The sequence below is a fragment of the Phyllobates terribilis genome, unplaced genomic scaffold (genome assembly GCF_046119375.1).
Source record: "Phyllobates terribilis strain yellow unplaced genomic scaffold, ASM4611937v1 Scaffold_2__4_contigs__length_985480577, whole genome shotgun sequence".
Classification (NCBI taxonomy): Eukaryota; Metazoa; Chordata; class Amphibia; order Anura; family Dendrobatidae; genus Phyllobates; species Phyllobates terribilis.
The window spans coordinates 840,353,071-840,377,361 of record NW_027362762.1 but is presented as its reverse complement, the minus strand read 5'-3'; the positions used below and the strand labels follow the sequence as shown (position 1 = coordinate 840,377,361).

At 45.3% G+C, this 24,291-nt stretch overlaps 1 protein-coding gene across 2 annotated transcripts in view; it reads right to left on the bottom strand.

The window, feature by feature from the left end:
- WSCD1 (WSC domain containing 1) overlaps positions 1-24,291 on the bottom strand; it is a 328,308-nt gene that overhangs the window by 176,752 nt on the left and 127,265 nt on the right. For both annotated transcript variants that reach the window (XM_073667817.1, XM_073667816.1), the window contains one exon: positions 5,064-5,178. In XM_073667817.1, coding sequence (XP_073523918.1) covers positions 5,064-5,178 — 115 coding nt within the window. The remainder of the gene's footprint in view (positions 1-5,063; positions 5,179-24,291) is intronic.

Here is a 24,291-nt window from a genome sequence, read left to right as displayed (position 1 = left end):
AGCACAGCCTCATTACTGAGGATGTACATAAAGTGCAGCACGGATTCATCTGAACTAAAAGCCTAAATCCTTTTTTCCCCCCAAATTTAGGAGGAAAATTGGGGGTGCGTCTTATGGTGCGAACCTTACCAGATACTTGCGGTGGTGATGTAGCGGGATTGCAGGGCCGATGCAGCACAGCAGCGGTGGGTGTGGTGGCAAGGCAGAGCGGCTGTGCCGCGGCGAGGCAGAGTGGATGTGCAGAGCTGCAGCGGCGAGGTAGAGCGGCGGTGGATGCACAGTGATCTACAGGAAAATGGCCACCCGAGCCGGCACATGTGCCGTCTGGGAGCTTGGGCGGCCATTTTTCTGTGGAAAAGCTGAACTGCAGCATCCATCACTGCTCTGCCACACCACTGCACAGCCGCGGCCACCGGACAGCAGCGCATGCTGCTCACAGGCCATGACCCCATCTGGACCACAGGCCCCAGCCAGACTCTAGCCCCACCACAGGCCCCAGCCAGGCTCTAGCCCCACCACAGGCCCCAGCCAGGCCCAGGCCCCAACACAGGCCAAGGCCCCAGGCCCCACCACAGGCTCAAGCCCAAACACAGGCCCAGGTCCCAAGCCCCAACACAGGCCCAGGCCCCACCACAGGCCCTAGACCCCACCACAGGGCCTGGCCCCGCAGCATCTCACCTCTTCTGCTCCAGCTTCCTGAGGGAGGGAACTGAGGGCCCTGCGATCATGCTACACCACCACCACACCTCCCCGCTGCTGGAGCACCGGCTTCTCGCATCCAGGGTCCACAGCATTCATCCACTTCCGCCGGCTTCCTGAAGGACCCTGTCTCCTGTGACCCCCGCTCCAATGCCCGCCCCCAGGTAAGATACCTATTTAGACAATAAGACGGACCCCCATCTTATAAAAAATATTTTTTTCCTATTTTCCACCCCAAAATTTGGGGTGTGTCTTATGGTCCGGTGCGTCTTATAGTCCGAAAAATACGGTAATAACTTTCATAAATTCTTATGAAAACATTTACAGCACATCCTGCATTGCATTACTGTACCCAATTTATAAATTTTTATCCAAAATTTCGACTCAACCAAAATGGACACCGACTCCAACTCCACGACTCTCAATCTGACTCCACAGCCCGGCTAAAAACTCTGTGTCACAACTGCTGCAACCAATTTAAGTGATACATCACTGGAATCAGGGTATCTTTTCCTACGTTATACATTATGCCATTATGAGGTAGCAAAAACCTGGTGACAGATGTTGTAGCAATGGAAACTCCATTACCAAAATAATTAGCAAAATAATTACTAATATAAATAAAATTCTTTTGAACCTGAAACCCTTGAAGAAGTCATGCCTTTTCAAGAAAATTGCTTAATATTGCCATTTCTTGAAGAGGTTTTTGGCAGTGAGAAGGATCCATCTGTCTACTGCCTGAAATTTGTATCAAAATGAATGCAGGGAGTAAAAGTAAAAGTATAGATTAAACATTATCAGAGCCTTTTATATTCCCAGTCCTGGGCAGGGATGCAATCCTGCTCATAGTTCTATTGTGAAAAGATCACCAGACCCCAAAAAATCATTAAAAGGGTTGTCCCACGAATAAAGTACTTTTTAATAATAATAAAATAATAATAATTTCCACAATTGGATGTGTCAAAAAAATGTGCTGAAATCTACTATATAATCGGCTTATCCCATCTGTCTGTCCGTCCAGGAAATCCCGCATCGCTGATTGGTCCGGCCGCGGCCAATCAGCGACGCGGGATTTCAGAACAAGATGGCGGCCATTAGCAGTCATTTCCTGGCTGCTCGCAGCAGAAGTACCCCAACCGGCGACCTAGGCGGCGCCGCTCCCCGGTCCTCCCTTCACACTTGCCGTCGGGAGATCAGCGGCCCTAACCGCTGATCTCCTGACGGTAGCCGCATGGAGGTCAGCGGCGATGCAGCTAGGAGATGACCGGCGCTAGCCGGTCATCTCCTGGCTGCTCGCAGCGGAAGTACCCGCACAGGCAGCGCCGCTCCCCGGTCCTCACTAACACGGTCCGCTGATCAATCAGTGATATTGGCGCCAAATTTAAACAAAGTAGTGCACAACCCATTTAAACACTGCTTTGCTGATTAGTTGCGCCCGGTAGGCCACTTACATATTCTAGAATACCCAATGCGTTAGAATGGGGCCACCATCTAGTAATCTTATAAATGTGCCCCAGCTATGTATTGTTATTTGCTTGTGCTTTTTTTAACACATTCAATTGTGGAACTTATTATTATTACAAAATCTATTAATTATAATGTTCCTTGGACAATTCCTTTAGCTATTTATATAAGACTTGATAATTTCATTAAAGAAAATTGCATTAACAGAATACTAAGTGTTTCCATTTGCAAAGTTACAACAATTTTTATTTTTGTTCCCTTCACAAGGTCCTCCCAGCCAACTCAGTATACTGTATGCCCCACAAAATCTTCTAAGTTACATCAAATATGATGGTGAAGTTGAGACCTAAAGAAAAATGAAGTTACTGATGTCCAGCAATTGTTTTACAACAATTTTGTAATTTATGCCCATCCCTGCACAGGAGTCCAATCCTGCCCAGGGTCCTACCTGTAAAATTCAACTCAGATGTAGCATAAAAAAAAATAATTTCATAAAAAATTATCAAGAAGCGGAGATGCCCTGAAAATTCGATTCACGGAACACAATGAATTTTGTATTGAAAACATTTTTGAATTTTGTGCCCAAACCTGCATAAAGGCACAATCCTGCACATGAGGAAATTAATCTCAACTGATACCCCTAAAGTGTTAATTTCACTACAAATTATAAAGAAGCTAAGACATTCCCAAAATGTAACCCACCAAAGCCAAAGAATTTTGTTTTGAAATAATGTTTGCATCCTGTGCTCAGACCTCTTTCAAAGGTCTCAGTAAACAACACGCAGCCCTCATCGCCTACCAGTGCTGGATATCAAGGTAACACAAGCTCCAGTTTCTATGCTGCATAATACTATCCATCACCTCAACACCTGATGTTTCTCATACAGATGCTGCAAAATATACGGTGATGAATTCCATCATGTTGCAATTTCACAAACCAGCGGGTGGCTTATACCACTCTGTGGTTGGTTGCAGATCCTGTTAGCCTATCTTCACCAACATACTCTTCAGGCAAAAAAAAAAGCTTTGCTCCATGTGGTAAAAAAAATTGCACCATTGCTAGTGCTCCTACCACAATGGCTTGCAAAGTGAGCAAGACAGCAAGATGTTTGAAATGTCGCCTGCAACTCCTTCGAATCCATGTCATCCAAGTATAAAGACTGACTGTTCATCTCTTACAATAAATCAATAGGAAGTAGTAGTTCTGGTACCTTCCTTATCTCAGGAGGTTCTGTACGTTGGGGGAATAAGGGGCAGATCAGCTACAGATGTAATTGACAGAACTGAAATTCAGCTATGTAAAACATTAAGTGTTATCGTGGTGAAGGAGGGGAGTAGAACACTGATTCAAGCTGATGGTGTCGTGGTCAGAGGTAACATCATCCTGCTGTGCCTGAGATGAGTCATGTGACATATATTCCAGTGTGCCCTCTATTTCCTTCCCAGTAATACTCTTGACAGAGGTAAAGGAGACCAAATGTAACCTGTGTTTGGTACTACTATTGCAGGGATAACAGGCCAACAGTGCCAGTGTGGCTGATAGTAGTGGCTCACACATGTCGTGCCATGGTATTTTTTCTCTTTCACACTACCACGTTCATTGCCATGGGCAATTTTTCTTTTACGCTACATTTTGGACACAAATATAATATTTACAAATATTTTTAACCACATTTATCCAACCATGAAAAATATGGGATCAACCACTAAGATTAATTAGGATACACATTACCGTCAAAAAGGCTAATGCAACAAAAGCCCACCAGTAGTATTGGTATCATACTCATTATACTGGTATCCATTACTGTATACTTATCTTCTGTTGTTGTCGTCCCCATCAGCCTACATGACCCTGTTTATATACTTAATTTTACTAATGTTTCTATTTCATTACATTCAATAAAGATTGCTTAATTATAATTTAGTGCATTCAAACTCTTTCTTTTTTATTCATTACATTGTTGAATTTTACCCATTACCATATCCACGTATTATGTACAAGTACTTCCATACTTTGCCTATGTTATTGTACATTGATTTCTATCTATTGCTTCAAAAGTAAAATTTGTTTATTTTTTTAAATTACTTTGTCTTTAATTTTAAAACACTATTGTCCCCTCCTCCTGCAACAAAAAACAAGAATGCTATGCACATAAAAGGAAGACGTGGCAATAGACGGCAGTATTGTTTGGGGGTTTACATCTGTTAAAATAGACTAGTAAAACAGGCATGCAAAAAAAAAACATTGCTTTTTTTTTATTTGAAACCCTATTTTCCCCATATTTCTGACAAACCGCTGTAAATAAGAATGGTATGTTGTTTGGCACGAACATGCACAGAAAGAAGGGAAAATCTGCATAAAAATGGTGATATGGAGAAAAATACTCAATTGACTCTTTTAATATTTTTGAACACCATGAATTCCAAGCACTTTTCATAATAATTTTTACGTTTTTTTTCATTTGGTTAAGTTTGTACAAATTTGTGGAAAAACACCATCCACATCCAAAAAAGCCTCCAAAACAACAAAAAACAAAAACAATGTTTTTATAGAAATTGCTCCATTTTGTTCCACCCTTTTTTTAAAACTGTGTGCTGGGAAAAGAAGAAATGGTCGACAACCCATTTAATGACTTGAAAATATTTTTACATCCATCCCTAACTGGTACTTTTCATACCCCTTTTTCTCAGAAATGTCTTTATGGTGTCATTTTATACATTTATGTAGAATAGCTGAGTCTTGCCAAGTGACCTAGATAACAATACAGCAAAGATTTTAAGATCCAGGTTTAGTGTTCCTATCATTGCCGCCACTGCAGTTCATTAGTACAGAATGTTCAGTTTAGTGTAAAATTTACTCTGTACCCCTCCATAACCTAGTCAGTTAGCGGAGACATTACCTTTCTGCACAGGCACTCTGACAGTGACTTATAGTCATTTTCCTCAGGTCATAGAACACTGTAGCTTTCAGAGTCCTTTCTTCCACATTTTCCATAAAGCATCCAATGTATGTACCTGAAAAAAAAATGATGAAAGCTGAAATGAGTGCGCCATATGTCATAGTCACCACCTGTGTACTCTAGCATAATGTGTTGATAATGATGATGGATACACTCTGGCTTGGTTAATTTACACCTGTACTTCACATATGGCTTTACAAATCAATAGTGTGAAATCTCACGAAAACTGAATAATCTCACATTTATCTCTTCTGTCTGGAGATGACGGGCACACTTGTTATTACCACACTATGGCTTTTGGCTTTATTGTGATTTAATGGGAACGGGACATAAATTTGGACTAAGTTTAGACAAAGTCTAGATGCCAGTTTTGGCAGGTTCTCCTCTTGGCTGAGAGTTTTCAATTCGGAGGAGGGTACGAAGGCTAAAATTAAAAAGTTTGTACTATATATCCCGCTGAAAAGATAAGGGGTTTCATTTGTTCCAAGTACAATAGAAAATGAGAACGTTGCCATTCTGGCCTCTCCATCTCCTCGTTCGGCAGTCATCTGACAAAACTCAGTCATTTGCAAGTGTGTCAGGTGGCTGTAACATCAGCACTTACTGTTTTCAACTATATTTTGTGTCCTGTATTGATGACTTTTTTTCTGAAACAGATAAAATGTTTGGCCGCTTAATTTTTCTGCTAAGTGTTTTGAGGACATGATTTTGTGGCATATACAAGAATTTACAGGTCCTCCTCCTCCACATAATGCCTGCTTCTCACTAATTAGACAGAGCTCCCAACCCAAAAAATGGCGGAAGATGGAGGAACATGTGGCCAGACTTAGTTATCAGCCTCTAATCTAAAAATCAGCTTTCCCATGTGCAACGTGTTTTCTATTGGAGGAGGCTGATGAACTGGTCAGGACCCATGCTCCTCCATCAGCAGCCATGGTGAGAACCAGAGAGCTGAGCAGTCTTTAAGTAAAGCTGCACTAATTCAATAAAGGAGGAGAATCTCTTACGCTCTGGTCACATAACAGCATTTTCTCTCATCTAAAAGAATCGGGTTGATTATACTAATCACACTTTGATCAGAGTTTGATCATAGTGTGATCCAATTTTATTGGATGATAAGAAGATGGAGTTGCATTGCCGAGTGTGATACGAATATCGAATGCAAATCAAACATACTGCAATTTTTTCCTCGGATAGACTCTAAGGAGAAAAGAAAACGGACATGTGGACGGTCCCATATAATAACACTGGTCCGAGTGCAATCCAATGTTTCCTGAGTAGTTTCGAAAGCTTGCTATTTGTTACCATCTTTTCAGTTAAAACCCAGATAAAAACATAAGAAGCAAATACCTCAAAGTAAATTAATAAATAGCAATAGTGCATGAAAATAATATAGGATTCGTAGTTAACATAATTTTGATCAAAAAAATGCAAAATCCATGCTACCACACAGGGCCGGCGTCAGCACTCGGTGCACCCGGGCAAGTGTCAGGGCCCTGAGCAGGCGGGGGAGCTCACTCTCTGTCGGGCACCCGTGAGTGGAGGAGAGCGGTGCCAGCACCCGCCCCCCCGCGCTTGCTCAGGGCCCCATCAGCTGGCACAACACTACTTACCTCTCCCTGTGCCTCTGCAGCAGGTCTGGTGTCTTCTGCGGCTGCTGTACTGTGACGTCTAAGGTCAGAGGGCGCGGTGACGTCTTTCCACTGCGCTCTCTCCTGAGCTGTCACAGTGCAGAGCGGGAAGACACCGGCGACGCTGAGGAGTCCAGAGCTGAGCAGTGGCAGCAGGTGAGATGAAGTGAGGTGAGTATTTGATTTTTTTTTTTTTTTTTTTAATATATGGAGGCATGGGGCATTATAAGGGGGAGGGGGGTGACATCCTGCATGGGGCATTATAAAGGGTGACATTCTGCATGGGGAATTAAAAGGGGGGTGACATCCTGCATGGGGCATTATAAGGGGGGTGACATCTTGCATGGGGCATTATAAGGGGGTGACATGCTGCATGGGGCATTATAAAGGGGGGGGTTGGCATCCTGCATGGGGCATTATAAAGGGGGGTGACATCCTGCATGGGGCATTATAAAGGGGGGTGACATCCTGCATGGGGCATTATAAGGGGGGTGACATCCTGCATGGGGCATTATATGGGGGGGTGACATCCTGCATGGGGCATTATATGGGGGGAGGTGATATCCTGCATGGGGCATTATAAGGAGGTGACATCCTGCATGGGGCATTATAAAGGGGGTGACATCCTGCATGGGGCTTTATAAGGGGGGTTGACATCCTGAATGGGGAATTATAAAGGGGGGTGACATCTTGCATGGGGCATTATAAGGGGTGACATCCTGCATGGGATGTTATATGGGGGGTGATATCCTGCATGGGGCATTATAAGGGGGGTGACATCCTGCATGGGGCATTATATGGGGGGGGACATCCTGCATGGGGCATTATAAGGGGGTGACATCCTGCATGGGGCATTATAAAGGGGGGTGACATCCTGCATGGGGCATTATAAGGGGGGTTGACATCCTGAATGGGGCATTATAAAGGGGGGTGACATCCTGCATGGGGCATTATAAGGGGTGACATACTGCATGGGGCATTATAAGGGGGTGACATCCTGCATGGGGCATTATAAGGGGGGTGACATCCTGCTTGGAACATTATATGGTGGGAGAGGTGACATCCTGCATGGGGAACTATAAGGGGGGGTGACATCCTGCATGGTGCATTATATGTGGGGAGAGGTGAAATCCTGCATGGGGCATTATATAGGGGGAGAGGTGACATCCTGCATGGGGCATTATAAGGGGGTGACATCCTGCATGGGGCATTATAAGGGGGTGGGGGTGACATCCTGCTTGGGGAACTATAAGGGGGGGGACATCCTGCATGGGGCATTATGAGGGGGGAACAGCCTGCATGGGGCATTATAAGGGGGGATGACATCTTGCATGGGGCATTATATGGGGGAGGTGACATCCTGCATGGGGCATTATAAGGGGGTGGGGGTGACATCCTGCATGGGGCATTATAAGGGGGGGGAGATCCTGCATGGGGCATTATGTGGGGGAAAAGCCTGCATGGGACATTATGTGGGGGGAACAGCCTGCATGGGGCATTATGTGGGGGGAACTGCCTGCATGGGGCATTATGTAGGGGGAACAGGCTGCATGGGGCATTATGTGGGGGACCAGCCTGCATGGAACATTATATGGGGGTACAGCCTGCATGGAGCATAATATGGCATGGAGCATAATATGGGGGCCAGTATCCAGTATGGAGCATTTTATGGGGGCCAGTATTCTGTATGCAGTGATTCGCCGGTTTCTGAGCTGTTGTGGAATTTACAATAGATATCGCTCATGTAATGTAAGAAGTCAAATCTTTGGCATTGTACTATATATATATTTCTCTGCTGTATCTGTGCATCATGCATCGTGGTATGTGTTTAAGGGGCCCACAGAGACTCTTTCGCCCGGGGCCCACAAAAACCCGGTGCCGGCCCTGCCACCACATCTGTTAGAACCCTCCTGTTTGTTTTTTTTCCATCTTGTGTTTTGCGGTCACGTGACCATCTGCCTTTATATTCCAGCTCCGCCCTTTTGGCTGTCCTGGACTTCAGTGTTTGACTCTTTCTCTAGCCAGGTGCTTCAGTGCCTTTCTCTGTCAGTTTGCTTGGTCCTTCTGGGACCTCTAGTACCATTTTGTCAGTTTGTCTTTTTGTGTTCTGCAACAACTTCTCTGTTTAGAAGGTGTCCCATTTTTGTCCCAGTCCTTAGATCTTTTAGGGACCCCTCCCTTTATGCTATAAGTCTTCGTTCAGACTAGCTGAGGACAAAGGCGGGTCTGTTCACTAGGAACAGGCAGCCCGCTACATCGTAGGGATTCAGCTTAGTCTTACTGTAGGGACAGCTTTCCCCTATCTTTCCTTAGCACTTGTTGCAGATCATAACAGTAAGTCCAGCCCAAAAAACAAAAAGGAAAGAAATTCGGAGATCAGTATGGTTTCCATCCAGGATTTGGCTCAATGCTTGGAGGGATTGTCTCTGGATGTGGCCGAGCTACAGCAACACATGAGTAGCTGTTCTGGAGCACATTTTGTGTAACCCAAGGTAGGACTGCCTGATGTTTTTTATGGTAAACAGCAAGATTTTTTTTCCTTTAAAAATGCTTGTTAGTTATATTTTTGTTTGAGACCAAGGTCCTCTGGGAATGAATCACAGCGCATTGGTTTTATTATGTCACTTTTGCACAATGAACCACAGGTGTGGGCCTTTTCTCTCCAACCTAATGATCCATGCTTAAGGTCTGTAGAAGAATTTTTTTCTGCTATGGGTCTATTATATGACGATCCTGATAGAATCTCATCTGCTGAGGCAGAACTCAGGCGTTTGAATCAGGGGTAAGGTGATGTTGAAAATTATTGCAAACACTTCAGAAGATGGGCTTCAGAAGTATTATGGAATGATCCTGCTCTGAAATGTTTATTTCTTGCTGGTCTGAGTGAAATTGTTAAGGATCTGCTAATTGCATTCCCTGCACCTGAGTATCTGTAGGATGCCATGCAATTAGCTGTTCCTGTGGACAGGAGGCTGAGGTTCAGGCTGAATGAGGTAAAGACTCCAGTAATGTCAGGTCCTAGTCCCCAGAAAATCTGCTCAGACGGCGGAGAACCGATGGAGGTTGGGGCGATGTCACTCCGCTCTCAGGAAAGAGACCAGAGGTTCGCTGAGGGATTGTGTCTTTATTGTGGTAAAGCTGACCATTTGATTAAGTATTGTGAGCTTCCTTTAAGTAAAGAAAAAAAAAAGGTCAGGTACGCCCGTATTGCTTGTTTACGCTCTGCAGGAGTATTTCTTTCTGGGAGTACTACTTTGCAGGTAGATTTGATTGAATTTCACGTATTTGTGAATTGTGGTTCAACACTTAATGTGTTTGATAAAGGGTTTTTGGAAAAACTTAATTTGAAATCCAAACCTTTGTCATCACCTATTTCTGTGCTTGCAATTGATAACACTCCCTTGAAATGTATTACTCACAAGATTGCTGCATTTCCCTTCACTATCAATGGAGTTCACCAAGAAATTTTGGACTTGGTTGTATTAGATAATTTACCCTCTCCGGTCGTTCTAGGTTTGCCTTGGTTAAAACTGCACAATCCTTTACTGGACTAGTCTACTAATGTGATTAAGTCTTGGAGTCCGAAGTGCTATGATAAATGTTGTAACGTTCGCATTGCGGCTGTGGAAAAAGGGGAATTACCGGTACCTATTCAAGATTTTTGGAGGGTTTTTTCGGAGGAGGAGCCGCAAGTTTTACCTCCTCATAGGGATTATGATAGCGCCATTGAGTTTGTTCCGGGAGCTACTCTTCCCAAGAGTCGCTTGTTTAATCTGACTATACCTGAAAGAAAGGCCTTGGAGGAATACATACAGACTAGCCTGGCTGCTGGTCACATTAGACCTTCTAAGTCGCCTGTGGCAGTTGGATTTTTCTTTGTTAAAAAAAAGGACGGGGGTTTACGTCCATGTCTGGATTTTCGTGAAATTATTAAGATTACCGTACGCAATTCCTACCCATTGCCATTAATTCCTGACTTGTTTAACCAGTTAGTGGGGGCCAAGTGGTTCTCTAAAATTGATCTCAAGGGGGGCATACAATTTGTTACGAGTGAAGGAGGGTGATGAATGGAAAACGGCTTTTAACACTCCGGTAGGTCATTTTGAGAATCTGGTGATGCCTTTTGGTCTTACCAATGCATCTGCATTTTTTCAGAACCTTATTAATGACATCCTGAGACCTTTGATTGGTAAGAATGCGGTTGTGTATTTGGATGACATTTTGATTTATTCACCAGATCTAGAGTCCCATTGGCAGAGTGTACGTGAAGTTTTGCAGTTATTGAGTGATAATTCTCTCTTTGCTAAGCTGGAGAAAAGTGAGTTCGCTGTGCAGAAAATTAGTTTTTTTGGCTACATTGTCTCCAGCGAGGGCTTTGAGATGGAGCCTGTGAAGGTTCAGGCTGTGAAGGAATGGCCTAGGCCTATTGGTTTGAAATCTACACAGAGATTTTTGGGTTTTGCCAATTATTACAGGAAATTCACTAAGAATTTTTCGGTAATTGTTAAACCTCTAACCGATCTCACTAGGAAAAGTGCGAAAATGGTCCAGTGGACTACTGAGGTCATTGAAGCATTGAAGTATCTCAAAGAGAGGTTCAGTTCTGCCCCTATCCTTATGCAGCCTGATGAGACCAAGCCTTTTTTGGTTGAGGTCAATGCTTCATCGGTGGGGGTCGGAGCAGTTTTGTCTCAGGAGAACAGGGATGGAGTACATTCTTGTGCCTTTTCGAAAAAATTTTTGGAAACCGAACTGAATTATGATGCTGGAAATCGGGAGTTTCTGGCTATTGAACTCGCGTTTGAACATTGGCGTCATTTTTTGGAAGGCGCTAGATTTCCTATTCAGGTTTTCACAGATCATAAGAATTTGATCTATCTGGATGCTGCCAAGCGCTTGAATGCCCGTCAAGCTAGGTGGGCACTTTTTTTTTTCTCGGTTTCATTTTTCTGTTACCTATATCCCTGGTACTAAGAATGTTAAAGCCGATGCTTTATCTCGCAGCTTCTCTCCTACGGTCGGTGCCGAGGAGGAGGAGAGCATTTTACAGAAAGGAGTTGTGGTGGCAGCATTGGACTCCATTTTGGAGGATGGGATTCTGAAAGCTCAAGATGATGCCCCATCTAACACTCCCCATGGGAGGTTGTTCGTGCCTAGAACCTTTAGGAGAGATTTGTTTGTGGAGTATCATGAGTCTCGGTTGGCAGGTCATCCAGGAATTTCTGAGACTAAGAGACTTATCAGTCGCAGTTTTTGGTGGCCTGGATGGCAGAAAGAAGTCATCAAGTGGGTACGTCAGTGTACTGTGTGTGCTAGGTCAAAGGCTTCACATACTCCTGCTGCGGGGTTGCTTTGCCCTCTGGAGGTTCCTAGTGTGCCTTGGACGCATCTCACAATGGATTTTATTACTGATCTTCCTGTATCCGAGGGTTTTACTGTCATCTGGGAGGTCATGGACCGTTTTAGTAAGATGTGTCATTTGATTCCATTCATTAAGTTGCCCTGCGCCAAGACACATGCTAAGACATTTGTTAAGGAGATTGTCAAGCTTCAATGGCGTTCCCACGGATATTGTTTCTGATAGAGGACCTCAGTTTGTGGCTCGCTTTTGGCGTGCTTTTTGTCACAGGTTGGGAGTCCATTTGTAATTTTCGTCTGAGTATCATCCTGAGTCTAATGGACAGACCGAAAGAAGTAAGCAGGATGTAGAACAGTTTTTGCGTTGTTTTGTGGCGGACAATCAAGAGGTGTGGTCTGAGTTTCTGCCTCTCGCGCAATTTGCTCTTAACAATCATACATCCTCCTCTGCTGGGTGTTCTCCTTTTTTTTTGTTGTACTGGGAGACATCCGTCTTTTGGTTCGTTCTCCAAATTGAGGTTGGCGGTGCCGGAGGAGGAGAAATTTTCCGGTGATTTGGAGAGAGTTTGGACTAAAGTACGTTGCAACCTTCAAGAGGCCAACAAGAAGTCCAAGAAGTATTTTGACAGGAAACGTAAGGAGGTTTTGTTTACTGTGGGTGACATGGTTTTGTTCTCCTCAAAGAACCTGCGGTTGAGGATTCCCTCTAAAAAACTGGGTCCTAAGTTTGTGGGTCCATTTAAAGTGCTTCAGGATGTTAACCCGTCTGCTGTTAGGTTGGATGTTCCTACTTCCTGGAAGATTAATCTTGTGTTTCATGTTTCCTTGTTGAAAAAGGCTGATGTGTCAGATAGGGATGCCACTGTCACAGTTCCTCCTGTGGTGGAAGACAGCGAATATGAAATTTCTCGTATCTTGAATTCTAGATGGCATAGAGGGAGATTACAGTATCTTGTCTCCTGGAAGGGTTTCGGTCTCGAAGACAACTCCTTGGTAAGGGCGGATGATGTCTCTGCTCCTAGGCTTGTTAAAGCTTTCCACAAGAGGTTTCCAGATAGGCCTGGGCCTGGAGGATCCAGAGGATCCTCATAAAAGAGGGGGTACTGTTAGAACCCTCCTGTTTGTTTTGCGGTCCCGTGACCATCTGCCTTTATATTCCAGCTCCGCCCTTTTGGCTGTGCTGGACTTCAGTGTTTGACTGTTTCTCTAGCCAGGTGCTTCGGTGCCTTTCTCTGTCAGTTCGCTTGGTCCTTCTGGGACCTCTAGTACCTTTTTGTCAGTTTGTCTTTTTGTGTTCTGCAACAACTTCTCTGTTTAGGAGGTGTCCCATTTTTGTCCCAGTCCTTAGTTCTTTTACGGACCCCTCCCCGTATGCTATAGGTCTTCATTTAGACTAGCCGAGGACAAAGGCGGGTCTGTTCACTAGGAACAGGCAGCCCAATACATCGTAGGGATTCAGCTTAGTCTTACTGTAGGGACAGCTTTCCCCTATCTTTCCTTAGTACTTGTTGCAGATCATAACAACATCATGGTAACCCTTACCGGGACAGTCCTAACTTCTAATATTAAAAACCTTACCATTTGTCAAGTGACATGCATGTGGATAAGGGCTGAGAAGAACCAAACCTGGCCAGTAGACACGCAGCGAAGGGGAACCACATGGATATCATGCCCAGCTCAAAGAAAAGGCACACCATATCTTTATATGCACAGGGTGCAAGCAAACTAAAAAGAACCATCCCAATTAGGTTTTTATGTTTCTATCTTGGGTTTTGTCTGTTTAGTGGCCAGTTTGAACATGCACTAACATGCATGCACACCAACTTATATCCCTGTTCATTTCTTTGGGATTTGTTCACTCTGTTTGCACCCTGTGCATATAAAGGTGTGGCCTGCCTTTTTTTGAACTGGGCATTATATTCATGTGGTTCCCCATGGCTGCGTGTCTACTCACCAGGTTCGGTCCTTCTCAGCCCTTATCCGATGCATGTCACTTGAAAAATCGTAAGGTTTTTAATATTAGATTTTAGGACTGTCCCAATTAGGGTCACCGTGAAGTGGTGGTATGGCTTTTGCATTTTTTTGATCAAAATTATGTTAACTAAGTACCTTATGTTATTTTCATGTACTATTGCTGTTTATTCATTTACTGCAGGGGATTTGCTCATTATGTTTCTATCTTGGGTCTTGTCTGTTTAGTGGCCAGTGTGAACATGTACTAATATACTGCATGCACACAAACTTATATCCCAATTCATTTCTTTGTTTTCTTTTTTGTTTCATATTTTCAGTTAACGAAATGTAAAAATATAAAAAAAAATAAAGAATGTAAAAATAATGAAAAATGTTTTTAAAATAAGGGTTTGTTATGTAAAAATAAAAATGAACAAAAAGTATACATATTTGGTATCATCATATCCAGAATCACCTGATTTATAAAACTGTCACTCTACTTAACCTCTACAATGAACACGGTAAAGGAATATTAATAAAAATGCCAAAATTGCAGTTTTTTTCATAATTATGCCACACAATAAGTGGAATAAAACCAGATCTAAAAGTTGTATGAAAATAAAAGGGTATCACTGAAAACATCATCTCGTTCTGCAAAGAAAAAAAAAAACTCAGTTCTGTTGGACAAAAAATAAAAAACGTATGGCTTTCAGAATATGGCAATGCATAAACATTTTTTGTCCTACAAAATTGTTCTTTGATTGCAAAATGTAGCAAAACATAAAAAAACTACATAAATCTGGTACTAATGTAATTATACTAACATTAAGAATAAAACTGTCATCACTTGTAGTGCTTGACGCACAGCATAAAAAAAATATAAAAGTAATTCTTAAAATGCTGTTCATTTGTTCATTCTGCCTCCCGAAAATCACAATAAAGCCATGTGCACATATTGAGTATTTGGTGAGTTTTTTACCTCAGTATTTGTAAACCAAAACCTTTCCACTCCTGGTTTTGGCTTACAAATACGGAGGTAAAAATCTCACCAAATATGTAACGTGTGCACGTGGCCTAAGGCTACGTTCCCACGATGAGATTTTGCTGAGTTTTTGACGCTGTAGAATTTCTGCACATATTATTTAAATGAGTTTGCTTGTGTTTTTTCATTGCCTTTTTGCATGTGTTTTTTAAACATGCATTTTTATTGCATTTTTGACACTGCATTTTTTTTTTGTCGCTTTTTAGTATGCCATGCTTTAAATAAAGCTGCATTGTTTTTGATACTTCCTGATATTTGGCTTTGACAAAACTTTATTGATATACTTAAATACTTTTTTTTACCTGTGGAATTTCCACACCTAATGTAAGTCTATGGGAAAAATCAGCACAGAAAACTCAGCATACCCACAAAAGAAATTGACAGGTTGTGGATTTGAAACACGCACCGCAGGTCAGTTTAGGCTGAGTGAAAGAAAAGCACAGTGGGCCTGAGATTTCAATAAATCCCATCCACTTTGCTGGAACTGTAAGATGCAGCGTCAAATACGCACCAAAAGCTCATTGTAGGAATGTTGCCTTAGGCTAGATTTACATTTATTCTGTGCTCTAAACTGAACAGTTTCATTGAGGTTTCCATCAAATCTCCAAAAAAGAGGAGTCTAGGGTACCTTTGCGTGTCTCACTATAGTGAATACGTCCATTATAGTGAATGATACTGAATCATTTATTTTGAAGATGTTAGATGAAAATTGTATTGTATTCTTTGGACTATAAGATGCACCGGACCATATGACGCACCCCGTGGAAAATAGGAAAAAAATATTTTATATAAGATGGAGGTCCGTCTTATTGTCCGAATGGGTATGTGGTGGAGCGGGGGTAACAGGAGGCATGGTCCCTCAGGATGCCGGCAGTGGCAGAAGTGGAGCAATGCTGCGGGCCCTGGGTGGGAGAAGGGGGTGCCCCAGCAGCGGGGGGTTGTGGTGGTGGTCGAGAAGTTGGCCTCAGGGTAATGGTCTCCAAGATCGCAGTCTGCACATGTGCCAGCTAGGACAGTCATTTCCCTGTAGATCACTGCTTCAGGAAGATGGCTGCGGTCGCTGGAAAAGCAATGCACTCTGCTCTGCCTGACTGCCTACACCGACCCCGCAGTATCTCATAGATTCTGCCGCCACCAGGTTCCTGAGGGAGGAATCCTACTGAGGGAGGGATCCTGCTCCACCACCACCATAACTCCCCGGTAAGGTACGTTCAGACTATAAGATGCACCCCCATTTTCTTCCCAAATTTGGGGGAAGGGGAAAAAAGTGCGTTGTATGGTCTGAAAAATACAGTAAGTGCTTAGCGTAGAGCATAAGATAAATGTGAACCCAGCCTAAAAGTGGTCCGAAATATAATACACACCAAAATGGTACCAATAAAAACTTCAACACAACTCACCCAAAAACAAGCTCCTATTCAAGCCCCTTCCTCTCCTTGTCGGGGAGGAAGCAAAGGAGTATACAGACATTACAGCACGGGATCGCAGCTGATTTTTTCTCTGAGGTAAAACAAGTTTTTAGCAGACAAAGAAATGTTTTTCCTTACAGGAACCAGCAGCTGCGATCCCGTGCTGTCCTGTCTGTATACTCTTTTGCTTCCTCCCCTGCCCAGGAGCTGTGTTATGATCAGACCATGCTCCTGTACGGTCAGGCACATCTATTACACAGCACACAGCAGGGGCACATTTGTAAGATTATCTCAGCACAGGAACATTTTTCAAACGAATCCAATTGTGGAACTTATTATGCTAAGATTTATTAATTAAAATCTACATTGTTCTTGGGACAATCCCCTTAAGGAGGACCTGTCACCAGGACAAAAGTGACCAGTTTTTGCACTTATTTTATAGCCGCTGCTCCCCTTAGTATTCTGACTGTTCTCTTTTCAACCCACCATATGGTTCTAGAAATATGGGCATTTTTAATTAATGCTAATTTGAATGATCTTTTATAAGCAGTGTTGCTTCTAAAATTTTCTTGGGCATTCCTTTGGGCTGCTCTTTAAAATTAAAACTACCAGTTAAAAACAGCAAAAAATGAATAATAAAAAAAAGCAAATAATGAATATTGTGGGGAGCAGCCAGATTAATATAAGGGCACAAACTTGCCACTTTTGATCTAGTGACCAATGCTCTTTTAATGGGTTGTATGTAAGTATTAGACGGCGTTGCCATTCTTAATGTATATTTCTGTGGGAAACTAATTGATAATTGAGGGTCATTGTATCATGTAGAACCAGGGTTGTCAACTAGACTTTTTAATTTTTCTGGACAGACAATATTTTTTACAGACACAGAAAAAAACATAAACCATTATGATTATAAGTGATACAAGTCTACAGCCAATAAATCTATCAATGACATTAGCTGCATTCAATGTAAACTGTAAAATGATGATAATCAGTATAAGTTTCTTCAGCCTCAAAAAAATCATAGACATCTTAAATTTTTTTTACAGACAGGGCAAAAAAGCGACCAATTTTTACTCACAGTCCTGAATTTCTGGACAGTTTATCACCCTGTGTAGAGCTTCAAATAGAGGGTTATTCACAAGATAAGATAGTAAGTTACCCCTAATAAATAGTATAGGGAATAACTTACTGAACACTAGAGTCTGACTGCTGGGACCCCCAGCGATCCTGTGAATGGGCTTGAGAACCCAGGAACCAAGCTCTATAGAGCCTTGTCTTAAAAGGAACAGAATCATACATGTTCAACCTCCACTCCTGTCATTGTTTGTGGGACTACAGGAAATACCCAAGCGCTGTGCTGGGGATCCCGGAAATCGGACACTCAGCAGTCAGTAAATTAATTTGTATTCTATTGATAGAGGATAGCTTAATATCTCGGAAACAACCCTTTAAAGGGATTATGTCACCAAGTTTTTGATACTTAATATGAGAGCAGCATAATACAGGGGTAGAGACCCTGATTTCAGTGATGAGTCACTTACAAAGCTACTTAGTGTAGTTCTTATAAAATTACTGATTTGTCAGCAGGAGATTATCACTAGAAGACTACTTGGTCTGCTGCCAGGTAGCCCAACCACAACCCCATGCATTGACAGCTTTCTGCCTATGCACAGTGTGCACAAAAATCTGCCAATCAGTGATGTGGGTGGGGTGATACAGAGCCCAGCATTCAGAGAGCTGCTTGATCTGCAGCAAAGAAAACAATTTTATCAAAACTGCAGAAACGTGATACATTACTGTAATCATGGTCTTTGCAACTACCCGATGCTGCTCTCAGATTCGGTACAAAAAACCTGGTGACAGATTCAATTGAAGTTTTGTATCTGACAAACTCACTGCTATATTTGTAGTTCAGGGAAAAAAGTTGCTTAAAAACATTAGTAAAAGTCTACTGAAGACTGCACAGAAGACTATCACTACTCAAACATTCATCTCTTGCACTAAAGAAAATAGACATATTATTGCACCTTAACTTTCCAAATTATTTCTTGAAAGAAACTGGGAAAATAGAGCTCTACAGATAAGCTTACAATAGATGTTTTCTGGTAAGACATATACAATAGTCCTTGCTAACAATCACAAGAATAAATCAAAATGATGTGTACATGATGCCTAACTTTCATCACCTTCTGTGCGGATCCTCATTCAGCTTCTCATAGTTTAGTAACTCTTCTACGCATGAAGACGGGAATACTCTGGACTTCGTCTTCTCCCGTCTCTGCTGGCTGCATGACTTTACTAACTCCCCTCTCCCACTCTTGGACGACAACCTTCTTTCCTTCTCTGTCAAGAACTGTCTCCTCACGCAAGACAACCCCACTTATCACACTTATAGAAACACACGTACCATTAATAACCAGCAGCTTATGGACAATCTCCACCCATCTTAAGCTCCCATCTCCTCCCTCTCCTGTCCAGACTTAGCATTGTCACACTACAATAATACACTGAAGAGTGCCCTAGATGAAGCAGCACCTTCTATACGCAGAAAGACCCGACACAGACAATGGCAGCCCTGGCACACGCTGCAAACACGTTTTCTTCAGCGTTGCTCAAGGTGTGCTGAGCGTCAGTGGAGAAAATCACTTTTAGCAGAGGATTTCATCCACTAAAAGTTCATGCTCAAAACCTATAACTCTGCTCTTCATCTGGCCAAACAATATTACCTCACCACCCTCATCACTTCACTAGCTAACAATCCAAAATAATTTTTTGAAAGATTACACTTGTAACGGGTCTGGGAGGCGGAACCTCTGAGCTACTATACAAGGGGGCGGTCCTTGTAAGGGAGCAGGTGGCGACCAGGCAGGCAGTCACAGCAGATGACCGGGACAGTCTCTGGAAGAACGGGCAGGAGGTCACGGCAAGTGACCGGGGCAGTCTCTGGATGAACGGGCAGATGGTCACGGCAAGTGACAGGGGCAGTCTCTGGATGAACGGGCAGATGGTCACGGCAAGTGACCGGGGCAGTCTCTGGATGAACGGGCAGATGGTCACGGCAAGTGACCGGGGCAGTCTCTGGGTAAAGGGTTGGTACAACCTGTGGAGGCTGATGGTAGACGTGAGCTCCCAGGTGAGCAGGCGAGAGTCTCTGGATAAACGGGTGGTCACGGCATGTGACGGCGGAGCCTCCAGGAAGACCAACAGACAGGCGGCAGATGAGCGCTCCCAGGTGAGCGGGCAGAAGTCTCTGGACAGGTGGGTGGTCACAGCACGTGACGGCAGAGCCTCCAGGTAGGCTAGGAGACAGGCAGCAGATGAGCGCTCCCAGGTGAGCGGGCAGGAGTCACTGGACAGGCAGGTGGTCACAGCACGTGACGGCGGAGCCTCCAGGTAGGCTAGCAGGCAGGTAGCAGATGTGCGCTCCCAGGTGAGCGGGCAAGCTGGTCCATAGACAGACTGACAGGAGTTGGAAGGCAGACCGTCGGACCTCAGGCAAGCAGGCAGGTAGCTGATGTGCGCTCCCAGGTGAGCGGGCAAGCTGGTCCTTAGACAGAATGACAGGAGTAGTAAGGCAGACCGTCGGACCTCAGGCTAGCAGGCAGGAAGCAGAATATCAGGCAGGAATAAGACAGCAAGCTGACAGGAATCTGGCAGGTATCTGGCAGGTAACTGGCAACGGGACCTGAGGGCTGAAGCAGAGTAGTGAACAGTGCAACAACATTGCTCGGGCACCTCCATTTTGGAGGAGGTGCCTTATATATGGTGAAGTCCTCCGGCCATTGGCCGGGGACTCCTTAGGACGGCACGCGCGGCCCCTTCAAGAGGGAGGGAGAGCGCGCGCGCGCGCCCTAAGCACAGTGGCCGGGAAGGAGCGCGCGCTGCCAGCAGAGCGGGAGGAGGACGCCGGGCACGGAGCAGAGAGGTGAGGGGAACAGCGTCCCTGCCTAGCAGAGGGCAGAGACGCCGGCGCTACAGTACCCCCCCCTTTAGGCCCCCCCTTTTTTAGGCTAGACAGAAATTTAGCAAGGATAAGAGGGGCATGGATGTTCTCCCGGGGCTCCCACGTTCTCTCCTCAGGACCAAACCCCTTCCAATCTACTAGAAAAAAGGTCTTTCCTCTTACCCTTTTGGTGGCAAGAATGTTCTCTACCTCAAACTCGTCCTCAGCAGAAACCGGAGCAGGAGGCGTACCTGTAGACTTGGAAAAAGAGTTAAGTACCACAGGTTTGAGGAGAGATACATGGAAGGAGTTAGGGATCCGTAAGTTGGCCGGGAGTTTCAATTTATAGGCCACCGGGTTGATCTGACTGATGACCTCCAGCGTGTCTTTTCATCCGTTCGGACGACTGAAGGAGTGCGGATCGGGTACTCTCCCAAATGGAGGAAAATTTGCTAACGAGAGATTCACCAGCCGGGTTGTGAACAGAGGTGGAGACAGGAAAAGGAATCCGAGGATGCTGACCGAAGACTACAAAAAACGTGGATTTGGAGGAGGATTCACTCTCGTGATTGTTATAAGAGAACTCGGCCCATGGTAGGAGATCCACCCAGTCTGAATGATGGGCATTAACGAAGTGCCGGAGGTAACTGGTCAGGTTCTGATTGATCCGCTCCACTTGACCATTGAACTGTGGGTGGTAAGCGGAAGAGAAGTCCAGGGTGACGTCTAGCAGTTTACAAGTGGCTCTCCAGAAGCGTGAGGTGAACTGTACCCCACGATCTGACACGATGTGGAGGGGCAGGCCATGAAGACGAAAGATGTGACGAATAAAGTCTTTAGCTAGCTCGGGTGCAGACGGGAGGCCTGGCAGGGGAACAAAATGAGCCATCTTGGAGAAGCGGTCAGCGACTACCCAAATGACCGTACAACCGGCAGAGACTGGGAGGTCAGTTATAAAGTCCATTGCTATATGCTGCCAGGGGGCAGCAGGTACAAAAAGCGGAAGGAGGCGACCGGCTGGCAGATGTCTCGGAACCTTGTTGCGGGCGCAGGACACACAGGCAGAAACAAAGTCTATTACGTCCTTGTGCAGGGTAGGCCACCAGTAGTGCCGGGTAATAAGCTGGAGGGTCTTTTTCTGACTGACATGGCCAGCCAGTTTAGACGAGTGACCCCAGTGAAGGATCTTCTCCCGATCAGGTACTGATACGAACGTCTTTCCGGGAGGGAGACGATTTAGACTCACGGGAGCCACCTGCATTACTCTGGCGGGATCGATGATGTGTTTCGGATCTTCCTCGAGATCAGACACCAGAAAGGATCGAGACAAGGCGTCCGCGTTGACGTTTTTGTTAGCCGGGCGAAAATGAAGAACAAAATCAAAGCGAGCAAAAAACAAGGACCACCGGGCTTGGCGCGGGTTAAGTCTCTGGGCATGCTGGAGGTAAGCCAAGTTCTTGTGGTCAGTGTAAATTATTACCGGGTGAAGAACCCCCTCGAGCAGGTAACGCCACTCCTCCAATGCCAGTTTGATGGCCAATAACTCTCGGTCTCCTATGGAATAATTGCGCTCTGAGGAGGAGAAGAGTTTAGAGAAGAAGCCGCAAGTTACCATCCTCCCGGAAGATGATTTTTGAGTAAGTACCGCTCCGGCTCCAGAGGAGGAGGCGTCAACTTCCAGGAAGAACTGCTTGTTGCCGTCCGGGCGATGCAGCACCGGGGCAGAAGAGAAGGCCTGTTTTAAGGAAAGAAAGGCCTCCTCTGCTTCGGGCGGCCACTCTTTGGGATTAGTACCCTTACGGGTGAGCGCGGAAATTGGGGCAGTCCGGGAAGAGAAGTGTGGTATGAAGAGGCGGTAGTAGTTAGCGAAGCCCAGGAACCGCTGAATGGCCTTCAACCCCTCCGGTCGAGGCCATTTCTCGATGGCAGACAGTTTCTCTGGATCCATTCGTAGGCCGGTCTGAGAAATAATGTAGCCCAAAAACGGAAGCGAGGTCTGCTCAAAGAGGCACTTCTCGTATTTAGCGAAGAGGTGATTCTGCCTGAGCCTGAGCAGGACCTGACGAACGTCCCTCCGGTGAGTCTGGAGATCCGGAGAGAAGACCAAGATGTCGTCCAGGTACACCACTACGCAGGAGTAGAGAAGGTCCTGGAAGATGTCATTGATCAACTCTTGAAAGACGGCAGGAGCGTTACAGAGACCAAAGGGCATTACCAGATATTCATAGTGGCCGTCCCGGGTGTTGAATGCCGTCTTCCATTCATCCCCCTGACGGATACGAACCAGGTTGTACGCCCCACGGAGGTCCAGTTTGGTGAAGATTCTAGCCCCCCTCAGACGATCAAATAACTCCGGAATGAGCGGAAGGGGGTACTTATTCTTCACCGTGATCTGGTTAAGGCCTCTATAGTCTATACAGGGACGGAGAGAACCGTCCTTCTTTTTGACGAAAAAGAAGCCTGCTCCCGCCGGGGAGGTAGATTTCCGGATGAATCCCCTGGCCAGATTCTCCTCAATATATTCGGACATCGACCGGGTCTCAGCAGCGGATAATGGATAAATATGCCCACGGGGAGGAGTAGTACCGGGTAACAGGTCGATAGGGCAGTCGTATGGTCTATGAGGGGGTAGTGTCTCTGCCTCCTTTTTATTAAAAACATCAGCATAAGACCAATAAGGAATCGGAAGTCCAGTTAGATTAGCTGGGGTAGGAGAAGGACGGACGGGATGGACGGGAACCAGACAGGTCTTATGGCAGTCCTGTCCCCAGCGAAGGACCTCTCCGGTCTGCCAGTCAAGCACGGGTGCATGTCTCTGGAGCCAAGGTAGACCTAGCAAGAGGGCGTGAGAGAGTCCAGGCAGAACATGAAAGGAGATACTCTCAGAATGCAGCATTCCCACCTGCAGAGTAATGGATTCGGTGATGAGTTGGAAGGGGCGTGGTAAGAGACCCCCATCCACGGCAGCAACAGACAAGGGTACAGCCAGAGGTTTGGTGGGGATGCGGTATTTCTCTACCAGGGACTGTGAAATAAGATTCCCGGCTGCTCCAGAGTCAAGTTGGGCTAGTTCGAAATAACGGTTCTCCCCGCAGACGATTGAGACTGACAGCAGCAGAGATGGAGAGGATTTATTCTTGTCTAGGTCGACCTCTCTGAGCGAACCTAGACACAGGCGTTTCCCGACCTCTCCGGGCAGGCACGGATCCGGTGCTCCTTACTGCCACAGTAGAAGCAGCTCCCATCGGCACGGCGTAAGTCCTGACGGGTTTTGACCATCTTGGTCTGGTCGACCTGCATAGGCTCAGGAGAGTGTACCTGGGGAGAGACGGAGGGAGTGACGGGTTTCTGAAAAGTAGGAGCTAGACGTGGAAACCTCCTCTCACGGGTGACCTCTTTGGCACGCTCCTGGAACCGTAGGTCAATCCGGGTGGCAAGAGTTATTAGGTCATCGAGATTGGTAGGAATGTCCCGACCGGCAAGTTCATCTTTAATACGGCCTGACAGACCCTCCCAGAAGACGGATACCAGAGCGTCGTTATCCCAGGCCAGCTCCGAGGCAAGGGTACGGAACCGTATGGCATATTGGCCCACGGTGAGACCTCCCTGACGGAGGCGTAGCAGTGATGATGCGGATGAGGTCTTCCGTCCGGGTTCGTCGAAGACTTTCCGGAAAGCCGTGAGAAAGGCAGGCAAGTCGGACACCAGGGGGTCTCCTCTCTCCCATAGAGGATTTAGCCAGGCCAGGGCCTCCCCGGTGAGATGGGACATGATGAAGGCAATTTTGGCCCGGTCGGAGTTAAACTGGTGGGACAATAGTTCAAAGTGC